The sequence below is a fragment of the Vulpes vulpes genome, chromosome 1 (assembly GCF_048418805.1).
Source record: "Vulpes vulpes isolate BD-2025 chromosome 1, VulVul3, whole genome shotgun sequence".
Lineage (NCBI taxonomy): Eukaryota > Metazoa > Chordata > Mammalia > Carnivora > Canidae > Vulpes > Vulpes vulpes.
The window spans coordinates 196,171,360-196,187,755 of record NC_132780.1 but is presented as its reverse complement, the minus strand read 5'-3'; the positions used below and the strand labels follow the sequence as shown (position 1 = coordinate 196,187,755).

Below are 16,396 nucleotides of genomic sequence, written 5' to 3'. Positions count from 1 at the left end.
CATACTGTATGATCCTATTTACCTAAAGCTCTACAAAATGCAAATAATTCATAATGACAGAAAGCAGATTAATGTTTGCTTAGAATACAGAAACAGGATAGATAGACTGCAAAAGGCACAGGCTAATTTTTGGGTGTAATTGGTTCTCTATCTTGACTTCCATGGTGTTTTCACAGGTGTATACATGTCAAAATCCATCAAATTTTAAAACTTCAAATACGTAGACTTCCTTGTATGTAAATTATGCCTCAAAAGTTGTTTATAATTTAAAATGAAAAAATGTAAAGTAATCCTTAAAAATAAAAAATGAACCTGTGTACTGATCATGATTGTACAGAAAAGAACTATTTCAAGTGACTTCAAAACACAGTGATTTGGGGACACCTACGTGGCTCAGTCGGTTTAGTGTCCGACTCTTGATTTCTACTCAAGTCATGGTCTCAGGGTCCTGGGACTGAACTCCTCATAGAGATGCACCCTCAGCGTGGAGTTGGCTTGAGATTCTCCCCCTCCCTCTTCCCACCCTTATGCTTTCTAAATAAATAAATAAATCTACCTTTAAAAAAACAAAAACCACAGTGATTTGACCATATATTCCTTTTTATTTTTTTGTAAGGGAGAGAGAGCAAGAGCAGAGCAGGGGGAGGGACACAAAGAAAATCCAAAGCATGCTCCACACTCAGTATAGAACCTGACACAGGGCAGCCCCGGTGGCGCAGCGGTCTGGCGCCGCCTGTAGCCTGGGGTGTGATCCTGGAGACCCGGGATCGAGTCCCGCGTCGGGCTCCCTGCATGGAGCCTGCTTCTCCCTCTCCCTCTGCCTGTGTCTCTGCCCCTCTCTCTCTGAGTCTATGAATAAATAAATAAAATCTTAAAAAAAGGGATCCCTGGGTGGCGCAGCGGTTTGGCGCCTGCCTTTGGCCCAGGGCGCGATCCTGGAGACCCGGGATCGAATCCCACATCAGGCTCCCGGTGCATGGAGCCTGCTTCTCCCTCCGCCTGTGTCTCTGCCTCTCTCTCTCTCTCTGTGACTATCATAAATAAATAAAAAAATAAAAAATAAATAAATAAAAAAAATAAAATCTTAAAAAAAAAAAAAAAAAAAAAAAGGAACCTGACACAGGGCTCAATCTCATGACCCCAAGACCATGACCTAGGCAGATACTGAAATCAAGAGTTGAGTGTTTAACTGAGTGAGCCATCCAAGTATCTCTGACCATATATTCTTAACAGGATATATTTTCTGGGGACACCTGGGTGGTTCAGTGGTTGAGTATTTGCCTTCCACTCAGGCTGTGACCCTGGGGTCCTAGGATCAAGTCCCTCATGGGGCTCCCCGCAGGAAGCCTGCTTCTCCCTCTGCCTACCTCTCTGTGTCTTTCATGAATGAATAAATGAATGAATGAATGAATGAATGAATAAATAAATCTTTAAAAATGAATAAAATCCTTAAAAAAGAATATATTTTCTACAAAAAAATCCAAAAACAAAACCACAAAACTTTCAACTGCACTCAATATTCATATTATTCTTAATAATATGATTTTATTGAGACTACTGTATGGTTAGTACAATATAAAATAAATACATTACTACATTGGATTTTTGTCATGGATGAAAGAAGGTACATACGTGAAGTCAAAGAAGTTAAGATCTTATTGTCCTAAATTTGAGTTAGAAATTTCAATATGAACTGAGGAATATGTTTTATCTTAACAAACAAAACAGATTTCATAGTTCTGTTCATTAAAAAAGTGTACAAACAAGACGAGTCATGAAACAATCCCTAGCACACGGACTGTGATTTCGAAAATAATTTCTCAATTTAAAAAAGTTCAGGGCTCCTTGGAGAAACAGGTGATTCCAGAAATGGAGCAATGAAAGTATAGGAGGAATCTGAAAAATCAAAGGGGCAATGAATTAAAAGGTATCGAAACTCAGAGCATTGCTGAAAAGACTGATCCTAAAATGGGCAGGAATGATGGTTGAGATTAAAAAAAGAGATATTAATAAGTACAGATAAAGATAACCTGGTTAAATAGAAGATAAATTGGTAATGGTTGGAAGGAAAGCCCCAGCTTGGACCTTTCTCAATGGATCAATTCCAAGTAAAAATAAGATCTCAGGTATGGCTGTGCGTCCATGACTAAATAAACTGAGAAAGGGCACAGAAGTTTCATTAGGACACTGATGGGACAAAGACCAAGATATCTGAAGTTAGAGAATACATTAGATCCTGATTCTCTACTTTAGACAAATAAGTTAACTGATCTCAATTTCTTCATCTACAAAGGAATATTACCATAATAAACTGATTTTTGCTCCCTCTATCCTCCAATCCCTGCCAAATTCATAGCTAAAGTCCTAACTCCTAATGAAACTGCCTCTAAGGAAGAAATTAAGGTTAAATGAGGCATGTCAGAAGGTTGGGTTCTGGTCCCATAGGATAGTGTCCTAAGAAGAGAACCTACAAAGCTGACACTCTCCCTTTCTCTCCCTTCCTTCCTCCCACGCAGACATGAAGGAAAAGCCAGGCGAGTACACAGCAAGAAGCCAGTAAGAGTCCTCATCAGAAATTCTGATCTTGGACTTCCGCCACCAGAACTCTGAGAAAAAAGCCATCCAGTATATGGTATTTTTTATAGCAGCCCAAGTAGACTAATATGATTACCTTTGTAAAGTTGCAGATTACCTGACCTAATCTATGGCAGTTATTTTCATCAACATATTTTTTTCAAGTAGAATAAGAATTAGGAAATGAGAAAGGTTAAAAAAATTAAAAACACCACTGATATAGAGAAAGGCAATTAGAAAAAACAACCCAGTTAGGTAGTTAAATTTTAAGACTTTAAAGGAACATTTAATAAAACTAACCTATTACTTGATATACTGTCATCTTTGTATATAAGAAATAGTATTATCAAAAAGTAACCAGGGACGCCTGGGTGGCTCAGTGGTTGAACATTTGCCTTTGGCTCAGGTCGTGATCCTGGGGTCCTGGGATCAAGTCGCTCATCAGGCTCCTTGCAGGGAGCCTGCTTCTCCCTCTGCCTATGTCTCTGCCTCTCTCTTTCTTTGACTCTCATGAATAAATAAATAAAATCTAAAAAAAAAAAAAAGTAACCATAAAAATTAGGATGCAATCTAAAAACAGATATTTTACTGATTTCCTATAAAGAAAAGCAACACCACTAAGATTCACTAAAAATCTATAGAGTAGGGATCCCTGGGTGGCGCAGCGGTTTGGCACCTGCCTTTGGCCCAGGGCGCGATCCTGGAGACCCGGGATCGAATCCCACGTCGGGCTCCCGGTGCATGGAGCCTGTTTCTCCCTCTGCCTGTGTCTCTGCCTCTCTCTCTCTGTGTGTGACTATCATAAATAAATAACAATTTAAAAAAATAAAAAATAAATTTAAAAAAATCTATAGAGTATATTTAAGAAAGCAAAACAAAAACAAAATTCAGAATGAACATGGGTACCAGGCATAAAAACACTAAAGTTATTAATAAGTTAACTTTTCTTTCTGGCCAATTGAAAAAAAACAAAAACAAAAAACAAAAAACCCAAAACTTCCTAAAAGGAAGGAAGCCCTTGATAATAAAATTCTCTTTACCTACTGTTCTACTTTATTTCATATGAATACAAAACATACACCAAGGACTCTGCAGCTGGTCTTACTTCCTATTTATGTTAAAAACTAACTTCCCTTGGGACTTGACAATCTCACTTCATTCCTCTACCTTTCTTCTTTCCCCAGATTCCTTTTCAGTTTTCACTCCCTTCCCTTCACCATTGCATTATGAGTTATTCCTGCCATCTAGTGGAAACACGAAGTAAGTTTTTATAAAAACCACTTAAAAGCAAATGAAAGCCTTCTCTTTTAATAAGTATGTATTGACAGTTAACAATTATACAGAAGAAGTAGGGGGAAGAAAGGCAGAAAATTTGCACCAATGGAGTACAAGAAAAAGGAAATCTTGACTAAAAATCACCCTTGATATTTTGGGGTGTGTAATATTCAAAGAAGGAAATACTGGTCACTGCCTTTCATGCATTTTTTTTTTTAATTCATGAAAAATTCAAGTAAATCTATAGCAAAGGCTGCAATGAGTCAATTGTTCAGCATAGGCAAGACAGTGGAGGCAGAGAAGCTCAGGCTTTGGTTTTCATTTTGGCTCACCTACTTAACAGCTCTTTACCTCTCTAAGCTTCTGTTTTCCCACCTGTAAAATGGAGTATCACTAAACTCAAGAACTTTAGTAAGGTTTTTTAACAGGTTACAACACTACTCAGGTCTTTTTTTTCTTCTTAAAAGATAATTTTTTAATTACTTTTTAAAGTAATCTGTACACCCAATGCAGGGCTTGAACTCATGACCCCAGGATCAAGAGTCTGATACTCTACCAACTGAGCCAGCAAAGTGCCCCCCAAATAGCCATTATTGACGAGAGAAATGAAAAGTTTTGAAAATTGCAATCCCAACAATAAGACCATAAATAATCATGAGGAAAATGAAAGCAATGTGTCTGCCCACAAATGTTTTTCAGTTGGCTCAGGATTGTTTTTTTTTTTTAAGATTTATTTATTTTAGAGAGAAAGAGAATGTAAGTGGGGGGGAAAGGGCAGAGGGAGAGAGAGAATCCTCAAGCTGACTCCCCACTGAGCACAGAGCCCAACACAGGACTCTGGGATCACAACCTGAGATCACCACCTCAATCACCTGCTTAACTGCCTGAGACACCCAAGGACCCCAGTTGGCTTAGATTCATAAAGAGCATGTCTGTAATTTAATTTATTTATAATAGGTAGTTTTTCCTGCCCATAGGTCCTGTTCCTGTTCTTTAATAAAAACAATGTGCACCAAAAAATAATAATTTATTTGTAACATATACTCCATCAACTTTCCAAAAGTAGTCTAGGGCAAAGTATATATAAAAAGCCAAAAGAAGGGACCCCTGGGTGGCACAGTGGTTTGGCGACTGCCTTTGGCCCAGGGCGCGATCCTGGAGACCCGGGATCGAATCCCATGTCAGGCTCCCTGCATGGAGCCTGCTTCTCCCTTTGCCTGTGTCTCTGCCTCTCTTTCTCTCTCTCTCTCTCTTTGTGTGACTATCATGAATAAATAAATAAAATCTTAAAAAAAAATGCCTATAAAAAAAAAAAAGCCAAAAGAAGTGCAACCAAAACACTGCAGCAAAGCTTGTAAGAATGGTGCAAGAAAAGCTTAAATGGAATAAATTATTTAAACCTGAAAAAAATGTTAGCATATCAGAAGAGTTTATTTTTTTTTAATTTTTTATTATTATTTATTTATGATAGTCACAGAGAGAGAGAGAGAGGCAGAGACATAGGGAGGGAGAAGCAGGCTCCATGCACCAGGAGCCCGATGTGGGATTCGATCCCAGGTCTCCAGGATCGTGCCCTGGGCCAAAGGCAGGTGCCGAACCACTGCACCACCCAGGGATCCCCTCAGAAGAGTTTAAATCCCTAGGGACAAACTAAATTACTCTCCAGAGTTAGAAAAGAGCTGGCAAATGTGATCACAAAATTTTAAGTAGGATTAATATTAGCAACCTTTAAGAAATTACAGAGAATAATGGCAGCTTTTCAATAAAGGGGAGAAAAAGTGATTTAAAATAGATAAACTTGGGATCCCTGGGTGGCGCAGCCGTTTGGCCCCTGCCTTTGGCCCGGGGCGCGATCCTGGAGACCCGGAATCGAATCCCACGTCAGGGTCCCTATATGGAGCCTGCTTCTCCCTCTGCCTATGTCTCTGCCTCTCTCTCTCTCTCTCTGTGACTATCATGAATAAATAAATAAAATTAAAAAAAAAATAGATAAACTTAATGTCAATCCCAGACAATGACAATAACTATATGCTGGATTTTAAGGTGACTTCTGAACACTAAGGAAAAGATATAGTCAATACATAAATCATTAGGAACAACGGTAACTGACTAAGTAACCTGTAAGACAACCTTACAAGATTATGAGAATAAAGCTTATGAAAATCAAGCTACATATAAAGTACCTAGTACACGCCTGGCACTTAGGGATGAAAATGATAATGAAGTAAAAGGAGCTGAGAAGTCGGGACGTATGGGTGGCTCAGTGGTTGAGCATCTGTCTTCGGCTCGGGGCGAAATCCTGGGGTCCTGGGATTGAGTCTCACCTCAAGCTCCTTGCAGGGAGCTTACTTCTCCCTCTCCCTACGTCTCTGCTTCTCTCTTTGTTCCTCTCATAATAAATAAAAAATAAAATCTTTAAAAAAAAGAAAAAGAGCTGGGAAGTCACTGAAGGTTTCCAGGGAAGAAATTTGATCTGAAACTTGCAAGAATCAGGTAAATAAGAATGAAATTAGGTAAATAAGAATGAAATCAGAAAAAAAAAAAAAAAAACACAATAGGAATGTACCTAATATATTTTCAATAAGCCACTTTTTTTTTAATAAGCCACTTTTTAAATGGAAAAAGGAGGGAGGAAATTAGGAGAGATTAGAAAAAGCAAAACAAAACTAAGTTATAATTTTCAATTTTCTAAAAAAAAATATTTTTTTTTCAATTTTCTAAATTTACTTTAATGATGCCAATAATGATGGGAAATGGGTATATGCATTTCATAAAGCATAAAACACTTTATAAATAGGTTGATACTGAAGTTACTATAACATCAAAAAATAATAATGGTCTATGCAGTAAAGAATCCCTTAACTTCTCCCCTGCTCCTAGTGGGGAATAAAGCAAATAATGAAAACGGGGGACAAAAGAAAGAGATCATAATAAAGAAAAAGCTGTGCATCTACAGTCAAGTGGCAAAGTGCTACCAATGACAGCCCTAGATTGCCTACCTCAGCTACCCTGGGGCTAAGAAGTACTAAAATGCTTACCAATAAGAAGATTTTTCAGCCTTCTATAGTCTTCTGTTACATCAAAATCATCACCAGCAAATATTAACATGGGTTTTGTTCCCTCGGGACATTTACTATTCTAGGAAATGAAAAAAAAAAAAAGATATAATTATCAACTCTAAATTGTTTATAAGCTGATTTTAAAGTAGTCAATACTTCCTTTATGGCAGTGGACACCACTGAGTAACCGTTGTTAAAGTCTCCCCCCCCCCCCCCCATTGCTGTCGTGTCTAAGTCAGCATCTCCCAAAGAGTCTGAGCAGCTTCAGAATCTCTGTAAGAGGTTTGAGCTTTAAAAGAACTGATGAAGGCAGCCCTGATGGCTCAGCAGTTTAGCGCCGCCTTCAGCCCAGGGCGTGATCCTGGAGTCCCGGGATCAAATCCCCTGTCGGGCTCCCTGCGTGGAGCCTGCTTCTCCCTCTGCCTGTGTCTCTGCCTCTCTCTCTGTGTGTCTCTCATGAATGAATAAATAAAAACCATTAAAAATAAATAGATAGATAGATAGATAGATAGATAAACAAATAAACGAACTGATGAAAGTCTGAGGAGCCATTTTGAGCAATGGGGAACGCTTACAGACTGTGTGTAATGAGGGATCCAAACGTCACGTGCTCCAGAGGCTTTGGTCACCTATGCCATTGTGGAAGAGGTGGATGCAGCCATGAATGCAAGGCCACACCAGGTGGATGGAGGAGTTGCAGGACCAAAGAAGGCCATCTCAAGAGAAGATTCTCAAAGCCCATTTAACTGTGAAAAAGCTTTTTGATGGTATCATTAAAGAAGACACTGAAGAACATCATCTAAGAGATTATTTTGAACAGTATGGGAAAATTGAAGTGACTGAGATCATGACATGACTGAAGCCGTGGCAAAAAGAGAGGTCTTGCTTTTGTAACATTTGTAACATTGTAACAGACCATGACTCTGTAGACAAATTACATTAAAAAACACCATACTGTGAATGGCCACAACTGTGAAGTAAGAAAAGCCCTATCTGAGCAAGAGATGGCTAGTGCTCCCTCCAAAGAGGTCAAAGTGGTTCTGGAAACTTTGGTGGTGGTCATGGAGGTGGTTTTGGTGGGAATGACAAGTTTGGTCGTGGAGGGAACTTCACTGACTGAGGTGGCTTCAGTGGCAGTCGAGGCAGTGGTGGATACAGTGGCAGGGGGATGGCTCTAACAGATTTCATAATAATGGGAACAACTTTGGAGATGGTGGAAGCTATAATGATTCTGGCAATTACAACAATCCATCTTCAAATATTAGACCCATGAAAGGAGGAAATTCTAGAGGCAGAAGCTCTGGCCCCTATGGTGGTGGAGGCCAATACTTTGCCAAACCACAAAACCAGGGTGGCTATGGTGGTTCCAGCAGCAGCAGCTATGGCAGTGACAGAAGGTTTTAATTACTGCCAGGAAACAAACCTTAGCAGGAGGCAAAGAACCGACAGGGAAGCTACAGGTTACAACAGATCTATGAACTCGGCCAAACATAGTGGTGGCAGGGTCTAGCTGCTACCAAAAAAAAAGAGATATTCAGACACTACTCGTTTGTATGGGCAAAAATCTCGAGGACAGTATTTGTGAATAATTGTGTAACAGGTTAGTTTCTGTTCTGTGGAAAATGTAAAGCATTCCAACAAAGGTTTTTTTTTTTTTAAGATTTTATTTATTGATTGAGAGAGAGAGAGAGAGAGAGGGGGGCGCACAGGCAGAGGGAGAAGCAGGCTCCATGCAGGGAGCCTGACGTGGGACTCGATCCAGGGTCCCCAGGATCAGACCCCAGGCTGCAGGCGGCGCTAAACCGCTGTGCCACCGGGGCTGCCCAGCAACAAAGGGTTTTTTAATGTAGTTTTTTTTTTTTTTTTTGCACTCATGCTGTTGATTGCTAAATGTGGTAAGTCTGATCATGACGCTGAATAAATGTGTCTTTTTAAAAAATGTGCCGTGTAAAGTTAGTCTGCTCTGAAACCATCTTGGTAAACTACCCCACCAGTGCAAAGTTAGAATTCCTTCAGGGTGACGCCAGGTTCCATCCTAAATTTATTTGCAACCTGTTTGGGAGCCACCGTCTCCACAAACCTCAGTGTAGGTGAACTGACAGTTAATGCGTTGTGACCTGTAGTTCACCGTTCAAAAGGTGGCCCAAGCAAAGTCCTGGAGTTTATTTGGTTATTATGATTTTGACACATCCTATACAATATATCTAAATCGAATTATGGTAGCAGATAAAATTATAGATAGGATTAAAGCTTGTGTATCGTCCATTATCATGGGTAATCAATAAGCGACTTAAAAAAAAATAAGCGACTTAATACTCTCCCTCAAAAATTAAAATTATTTTGTAAGTAGTCAATACTTACAGTGATTCGTTCTCATATTTTGACTATCCTAAAACTATATTTATGAACAGTGAATAAAAACTAAAGACTTGAGACTATATTTTTAACTTTTAAGCTAAAAAATAATTTTTTGTTTCATTCCCTCACATTGCAAATGAGTAAGTGGTCAAAGAATGACACAGGCTACTTTTTAACATTATTCTATACCAAGAATAAAATAAAAAGCTAAAACTGCTGCAAAACATACATAGCCCTTTAATAGCCAGCATCCCAGAATCCAAAGTTAATTTCTTTAAATTATTTATTACCACTGTTGCCTTTCCTACTGCATCACATAAACAGTATTTTTAAATGAAAGCTAATGTAAACAACCAACTAAACATTCACATGAAGTAACAGAATTTCATACAACCTATAGCTAGTATGGGCAATCCTTACTCAACATGGTTGAAGCTCTTACTATAAAAGATTTTCACCAGTTTGGGATTTTGTATACAAAGAATGTGATGTGAATAATAAAAACCTTTAAAAGCCACCAAAATAAAAGAAAAAAATCTAATAGAAAAAATTATTTAACTGAATGATGAGTTTATGAAGGCGAATGGGTGTTAGTCTGAACTTTCCATTGATTCTAAGCACCTCTACTCTGGTTCCAATTAAGGACTGTACAAATCTAGAAACAGACAAGAAACAAACATCCTCTGCCCTAGGACCAGATGTCACCTGTTGCTTCCCTGTTCACCATGACTTTTCTTGACATTCTCTGCTTTAGACTCTGAACCTTAACTCTCTACACTTAGGACGTGTGCCTAAGATCTGTCTGTGTGATCTGGGGCCTGAGTGGACCCACCAGACCCAGTGATTCTTCCACTTACTGTCTGTGCCAACCTGACCCAGCTGCTCCTGCTCCCAGGTCTATGGGGCCTGTTAAGTGTACAGACAGTAGGAGAGAGACACAACATCCTGACCACAATGTGTAGTGATAAGCATCATTCTATGACCCAGAATACACATCAAAAAAATATAACTGAACAAGTTATATGAAACAGTATTTAACATTTCGGTCACTAATATTTTTCACAGTGTGAAAACCCAGAACTAGAAGAAACTACAACAGATGAGCTTTATCTGAATAGTCTGGAAGGCACTATGAATTCAAAATACTATATTAGTACTATGACTATAGTAAACTAAAAACATCGTAATTATGTGACATTCTTGAACTAACAGTCTGAATTAAGTTTTTTAAAAAGATTATTTGAGAGACAGAAAGGGAGAGTACAAGCAAGCATACACAGTGAAGGGCAGAGGGAAGCCCAATGTGCTGAGCATGGAGCCCAATGTGGGGCTCAATCTGAAAACCCTGAGATCATGTCTAAGCTGAAATCAAGGGTGAGATGCTTAACCTACTATGCCACCTTACTGCCCCTGAATTAAGCTTTCTTTAACAGAAAAAAGGAAATAATTCTAATAAATCATATACATACTTCCGAAATAAAATGTCCCCAGGCACCTGCAATATATATCTTATCCTATCTAAAATAAAACCAACTAGCCTTAAATTTTAATCATCTCATTCATTAAGGCTAATTTTACATAAAATAACCATCCCTAGAAGTTTGGCCACATCTTAGAACATAGATTCCTAGAATGACTCAATTTCCTGGTAGAATTGAATCACCTGTTGCTTGAGAGTAAATAGGAGGATGAGGTTTGGCCTGGCAATAAAAACAGGCAAGTGAAAAAAGAAATACTGGTGGAGGGATCCCTGGGTGGCGCAGCGGTTTGGCGCCTGCCTTTGACCCAGGGCGCGATCCTGGAGACCTGGGATCGAATCCCACGTCAGGCTCCCGGTGCATGGAGCCTGTTTCTCCCTCTGCCTGTGTCTCTGCCTCTCTCTCTCTCTCTCTCTGTGACTATCATAAATAATAAAAAATAAAAATTAAAAAAAAAAAAAAAAAAAAAAGAAATACTGGTGGAGAGGTCTTGAAAATAAGGAGGTAGATGTGAAAAAGAGATAATGTAACATGCAATTCCAAAACAAACTAAAAATGGAAGGCTATAATGGAATAATGAGGTAAAAGTGAAGGTCTAGCTAGTAGTCGGGGGTGGGGGGTGGGGGGTGGGGGGTGGTACTTGGGCGGCTCAGTCGGTTGAGCATCTGCCTTTGGCTCGCTCAGGTTATGACCCCAGGATTCCAGGATAGAGTCCTGTGTCCCACTCCCTGCTCAGCAGGGAGCTTGCTTCTCCCTCTCCCTCTCCCCCCTGCTCATGCTCTCTCTTTCTCTCTCAAATAAATAAATAAGTAAAGGGGCACCTGGGTGGCGCAGTCGGTTAAGCGGTTCAGCATCTGCCTTTGGCTCAGGCCATGATCCCAGGGTTCTGGGATGGAGCCCCATATCAGGCTCCCTGCTCATAGGGGAGTGCTTCTCCCTCTCCTACCTGCTCATGCTGTCTCTCACCATCTCTATTGCTATCTCTGTCTCTCTTTCTCAAATAAATAAATAAAATCAGGGATCCCTGGGTGGCTCAGTAGGTTTGGTGCCTGCCTTCAGCCCAGGGCCTGATTCTGGAGACCCAGGATCAAGTCCCACATCAGGCTTCCTGCATGGAGCCTGCTTCTCCCTCTGCCTGTGTCTCTGCCTCTCTCTCTCTCTCTCTCTCTCTCTCTCTCTCTCTCTCGGTTTCTCATGAATAAATGAATAAAATCTTTAAATAAATAAATAAATAAATAAATAAATAAATAAATAAATAAATAAGAATGAATGAATGAATGAATGTAAGAATTTAAAAAAATAAACTTTAAATAACAGTCTGTGTAGAAACTGCCAATGTAAGCATAGTGACTTTTACAGTTATGGATATGCTTCACGAGTGAACACTTATTATTCAATTTAAATGGCTCTTGTTAAGAATAAGATCTGACAATAATAGTTCTGTGGTATGATACAGAAGCTACACCGTATTGGAAGTATTTCTTTGCTTAGGAAGCGAAATGCAAAGAGTGGCGGAGTTGGCATGCATAATCAGCCAGTGCTCACACCCCACTAACTGGTGACCAAGTTAGCAACAGTGAAGGTGAAATGGAGATATAGTGCTCATCTCCAAGGAGTCATGAATTGCCCGAAAGACAAACTGTAATAAAATGATAGCTCCCACCATAATAAAGCATCAGTTTACACATTTTACCAAACACCTTCCAAAGTATTATCTTCACTGATTAGCATTTTCACATATATCATCTCATTTGATATTGTTATATCTATTTAATTTTTTTTAAAGATTTATTTATGTATTTGAGTGAGGGGGAAAGTATGAGCAGGGGCAGAGGAAGAGGATCTCAAGCATATTCCCCACTGAGCATGGAGCCTGAAGGGGCTTGATCTCATGATCCTGAGATCATGACCTGAGCAGAAATCAAGAGTTGGATATTTAATTGACTAAGCCACCCAGGTGCCCCTGATATTGTTATATACCTATTTAATACTTGATTGCAATTGAAGGTTAAGGAAGTAACTAATTTGTCATGCCACGAAAAATCATCTAAATGGCAAACACAGGCCTTCAACCCAAACATTCTGCCTCTAAATCTAATCTCAGGCCACTGTTCTACCTTATACCTGAAGAAGCTGCTGTCACTAAGTAAGGAACTGGTGAGAGCCTTTCTCAAACCCACCGAAAACTTGGAAGGCAGTCCTCTTTTTAGGGGAGCCTAGGAAAAGGAGTCATCATATATTTTACAATTCCTTCAACTATACCATGACCCTCAAAGACCCACAAATAAGAACAATTATGTAACTTTCCATTACAAATTTCAATATGTATTCTTTCAACACTCTGGTTATACCATTTACTACATGTATGACTCCAGGTCACCAAGAGAATTCCTCTGGGGCTTAATCCCCAAATCTACATAATAGGGAAAGTAATTTCAGCCTTACACAGGGTACCTCCTAAATCTAAATGAAATAACTATTTGATGGAACAGAAGCCAGAAGCAGAATTCTGAGAGAGCAGAAGCCCCGTTTGGACCCAGAAGCGGAATCAGGACAGTTTTCCTGCCTTTCTAAGACTATTTACTACCTTCTATTTTATAATACCATTCAAACAAAGGAGTCACAAAGATGCAAAACCTAAGTACTGAACTAGCATTCTGGTGGACAGCAGCCTAACTACTGTAGGATCAGCTAAAGTATCCTAGGTTTCAAACGGGGCTCACTTTTAAAACTCTGGTATTTCTGAAATTCCATAAAATAGGTGTTGTGACCAATCAGAGGGAGAGGATAGCATGTAAACTGTGGGCCCAGACAAGAGTTAATAATCACTCTGAAGTCTAACTGCCAGGAGATCCCCATATGTATTATATTCTTTCTCTCTCTCTCTCTCTCTATATATATATAGATAGATAGATATAGATATATTTTAAATATATATATATTTTTTAAGATTTATTTATTCATGAGAGACACACAGAGACAGGCAGAGACAGAAACAGGTTCCCTGTGGGGAGCCCAATGTGGGAGTCGATCCCAGAACCCCGGGATCATGCCCCAAGCTGAAGGCAGATGCTCAACCGCTAAGCCACCCAGGAGTCCCAACAGACCTTATTTTATTTTATTATTATTTTTTTAATTTTCTTATTTTATTTATTTATGATAGGCACACAGTGAGAGAGAGAGAGAGAGAGAGAGAGAGAGAGAGGCAGAGACACAGGCAGAGGGAGAAGCAGGCTCCATGAACCGGGAGCCCGACGTGGGATTCGATCCCGGGTCTCCAGGATCGCGCCCTGGGCCAAAGACAGGCGCTAAACCACTGCGCCACCCAGGGATCCTAACAGACCTTATTTTAAAAGATAAAATGAAACTCGCTTTTTTTTTTAAATCTCCGAGCACAGAATAAAAATAGTTTTCTTATTTAAGTTACAAAACTGTAACAGTACTCTTCACCACAAGATGTCACTATTGCCCAAGAGCAATATTACAAAATGCTTTTTACTTTTATGCTATCTTACCTTAACATCTTTTAGAGAGACAAACTTCTCGATACCTAATTCAATCATATCCAGCACATGGTAATCATACATACGACCTAGAAGGAAAATACATTTTCTTGTAAGTATTTATTTTTCCCAAACATCCAACTTTAAAGGTATGTTCAAACTGGCATGTTTAAGGGATCCCTGGGTGGCGCAGCGGTTTGGCGCCTGCCTTTGGCCCAGGGCGCGATCCTGGAGACCCGGGATCGAATCCCACGTGGGGCTCCCGGTGTATGGAGCCTGCTTCTCCCTCTGCCTGTGTCTCTGCCTCTCTCTCTGTGTAACTATCATAAATAAATTAAAAAAAAAAACAAAAACAAGAAAACAAACAAACAAAAAAAACAAACTGGCATGTTTAAAATGTTAGAATCTGCCTCTTTTTTTCTTCTTAGGCCCCACCAAATATGTTCCCTCTTTCTTAAACTTTCAGTTCTACCTAGAATACATTGTTGCAGTCTTGGCCTTGAAAGAATCTTAAAAATTATTTAACCAAACTCCCTTATTTTATGAGTAAATAAAGGCCCACAGAGGGAAAGAGACTTGCTTACACCAGTGACTATGCCAGACCAAGTGTCAATACTCACTAAGGAAGGGTTAATTTATATGGCTAGGTGTACTACTTTGTTTTTTTCTCTAACACTGATTTAAGAGGTACATATGTTTTATATTAGGAAAATTTCTGCAAATTTAGGTAAAGTAGTATTTACATGCCTATTCTTTACCAGCAGTCTGGTAGATAAAAAATTTTATTCAAAGTCACAAGAAGGAAAAAAAAAAAAGAGAGAAAAAAAGGAAACATTTTCACAAAGAAATGTTAAAAAACTAGCTTAGCACTCACTTGTTACTCCTGAACCCTCAATACCATCAATTATTCTGAGTCACAAGCTGTAAATAACAATATTTATAAAGTAAATGATATTTACCTATTACTAGATTATTTGGCCGCTTCTTATTATGGGAGCCAAACATAAATAAAGAACAATCTGACTTCTTTGAAAAGAATTCCTGTAAAACCAAAGAAACTCCAGTTAATGCATTAATATAAGAACTTTTAAAAACTGTACCTCTGAACTTTAAAAACAGTAATGAAGGCAGCCCCGGTGGCTCAGCAGTTTAGCGCCGCCTGCAGCCCAGGGCGTGATCCTGGAGACCCAGGATTGAGTCACACATCAAGCTCTCTGCATGGAGCCTGCTTCTCTCCCTCTGCCTGTGTCTCTGCCTCTCTCTCTGTGTCTATGAATAAATAAATAATAAAATCTTAAAAAAATAATAAATAAAAATAAAAACAGTAATGAATACTTAATGAACTAGACAGGAATAAACAATAGAAAAGGACTTTATTTCTAGCTTTTTACTTCAATTTTTCTGATTTGAGGTACCTAAGAAAAATATATAAATTGAAGACTAAAAATATGCTGGAAAGTTTAGGTTAATAAATTAAATGAGACTATTTTCAACTATGCAGTTTTGGATTAACACACTATTTCATTTGTTGAATAAACGCCTTTATTCATTAGACATTACTGCTATCATCAATGGTACATCTTACCATGCATTAAGATACACATGAATAGGGACACTTCAGGGTTCAAAAAGCCTAAAACTTTTTTTTTCTTAAAGATTTAAAAATGTATTTATTTGAGAAAGTGAGAGCAAGATGGGGGGGAACATGAGCAGGGAGGAAGAGCAGAGGGAGAGGAAGAAGCAGACTCCCCACTGAGCACAGAGACCGGTGTGGGGCTCAATCCCAGGACCCCGAGATCATGACCTGAACTGAAGGCAGACCTTAACCGACTGAGCCACACAGGGGCCCCTAAACCTCTAACTCTAGATGAACTAACGATCATAAGCCTCAAGTTTTCTTTAGAGGTTACAGGACTCCCTGGGGTGTGGACTCCTAGTTTGGTTTTCATTCATTCCAGTGTTTAAGCAGAAGCAAACGGGGCAAAAAACTACCAAACCTGCCTATCCACCTGATATAGAGGATGTAGAATCAGAAAGTCCAAGAATTCTGGCTCTGCCATTTACTGTCAGATCTAGTCAACTTTTCTAAGAATTAGTTTTATCATGTGTAAATCGCAGACAATAAGACCTTCCTACAAAAATCTGCAAG

General features: G+C 39.1%; 1 protein-coding gene across 5 annotated transcripts in view; it reads right to left on the bottom strand.

The window, feature by feature from the left end:
• Positions 1 to 16,396, bottom strand: part of RPF2 (ribosome production factor 2 homolog) — a 45,411-nt gene that overhangs the window by 14,383 nt on the left and 14,632 nt on the right. For 4 of the 5 annotated variants that reach the window (XM_026005808.2, XM_072738992.1, XM_072738972.1 and 1 more), the window contains 3 exons: positions 15,207 to 15,288; positions 14,260 to 14,336; positions 6,888 to 6,987 (listed from right to left, as the gene is read on the bottom strand). In XM_026005808.2, coding sequence (XP_025861593.2) covers positions 6,888 to 6,987; positions 14,260 to 14,336; positions 15,207 to 15,288 — 259 coding nt within the window. The remainder of the gene's footprint in view (positions 1 to 6,887; positions 6,988 to 14,259; positions 14,337 to 15,206; positions 15,289 to 16,396) is intronic. The other variant, XM_072738981.1, reaches the window with a different exon arrangement.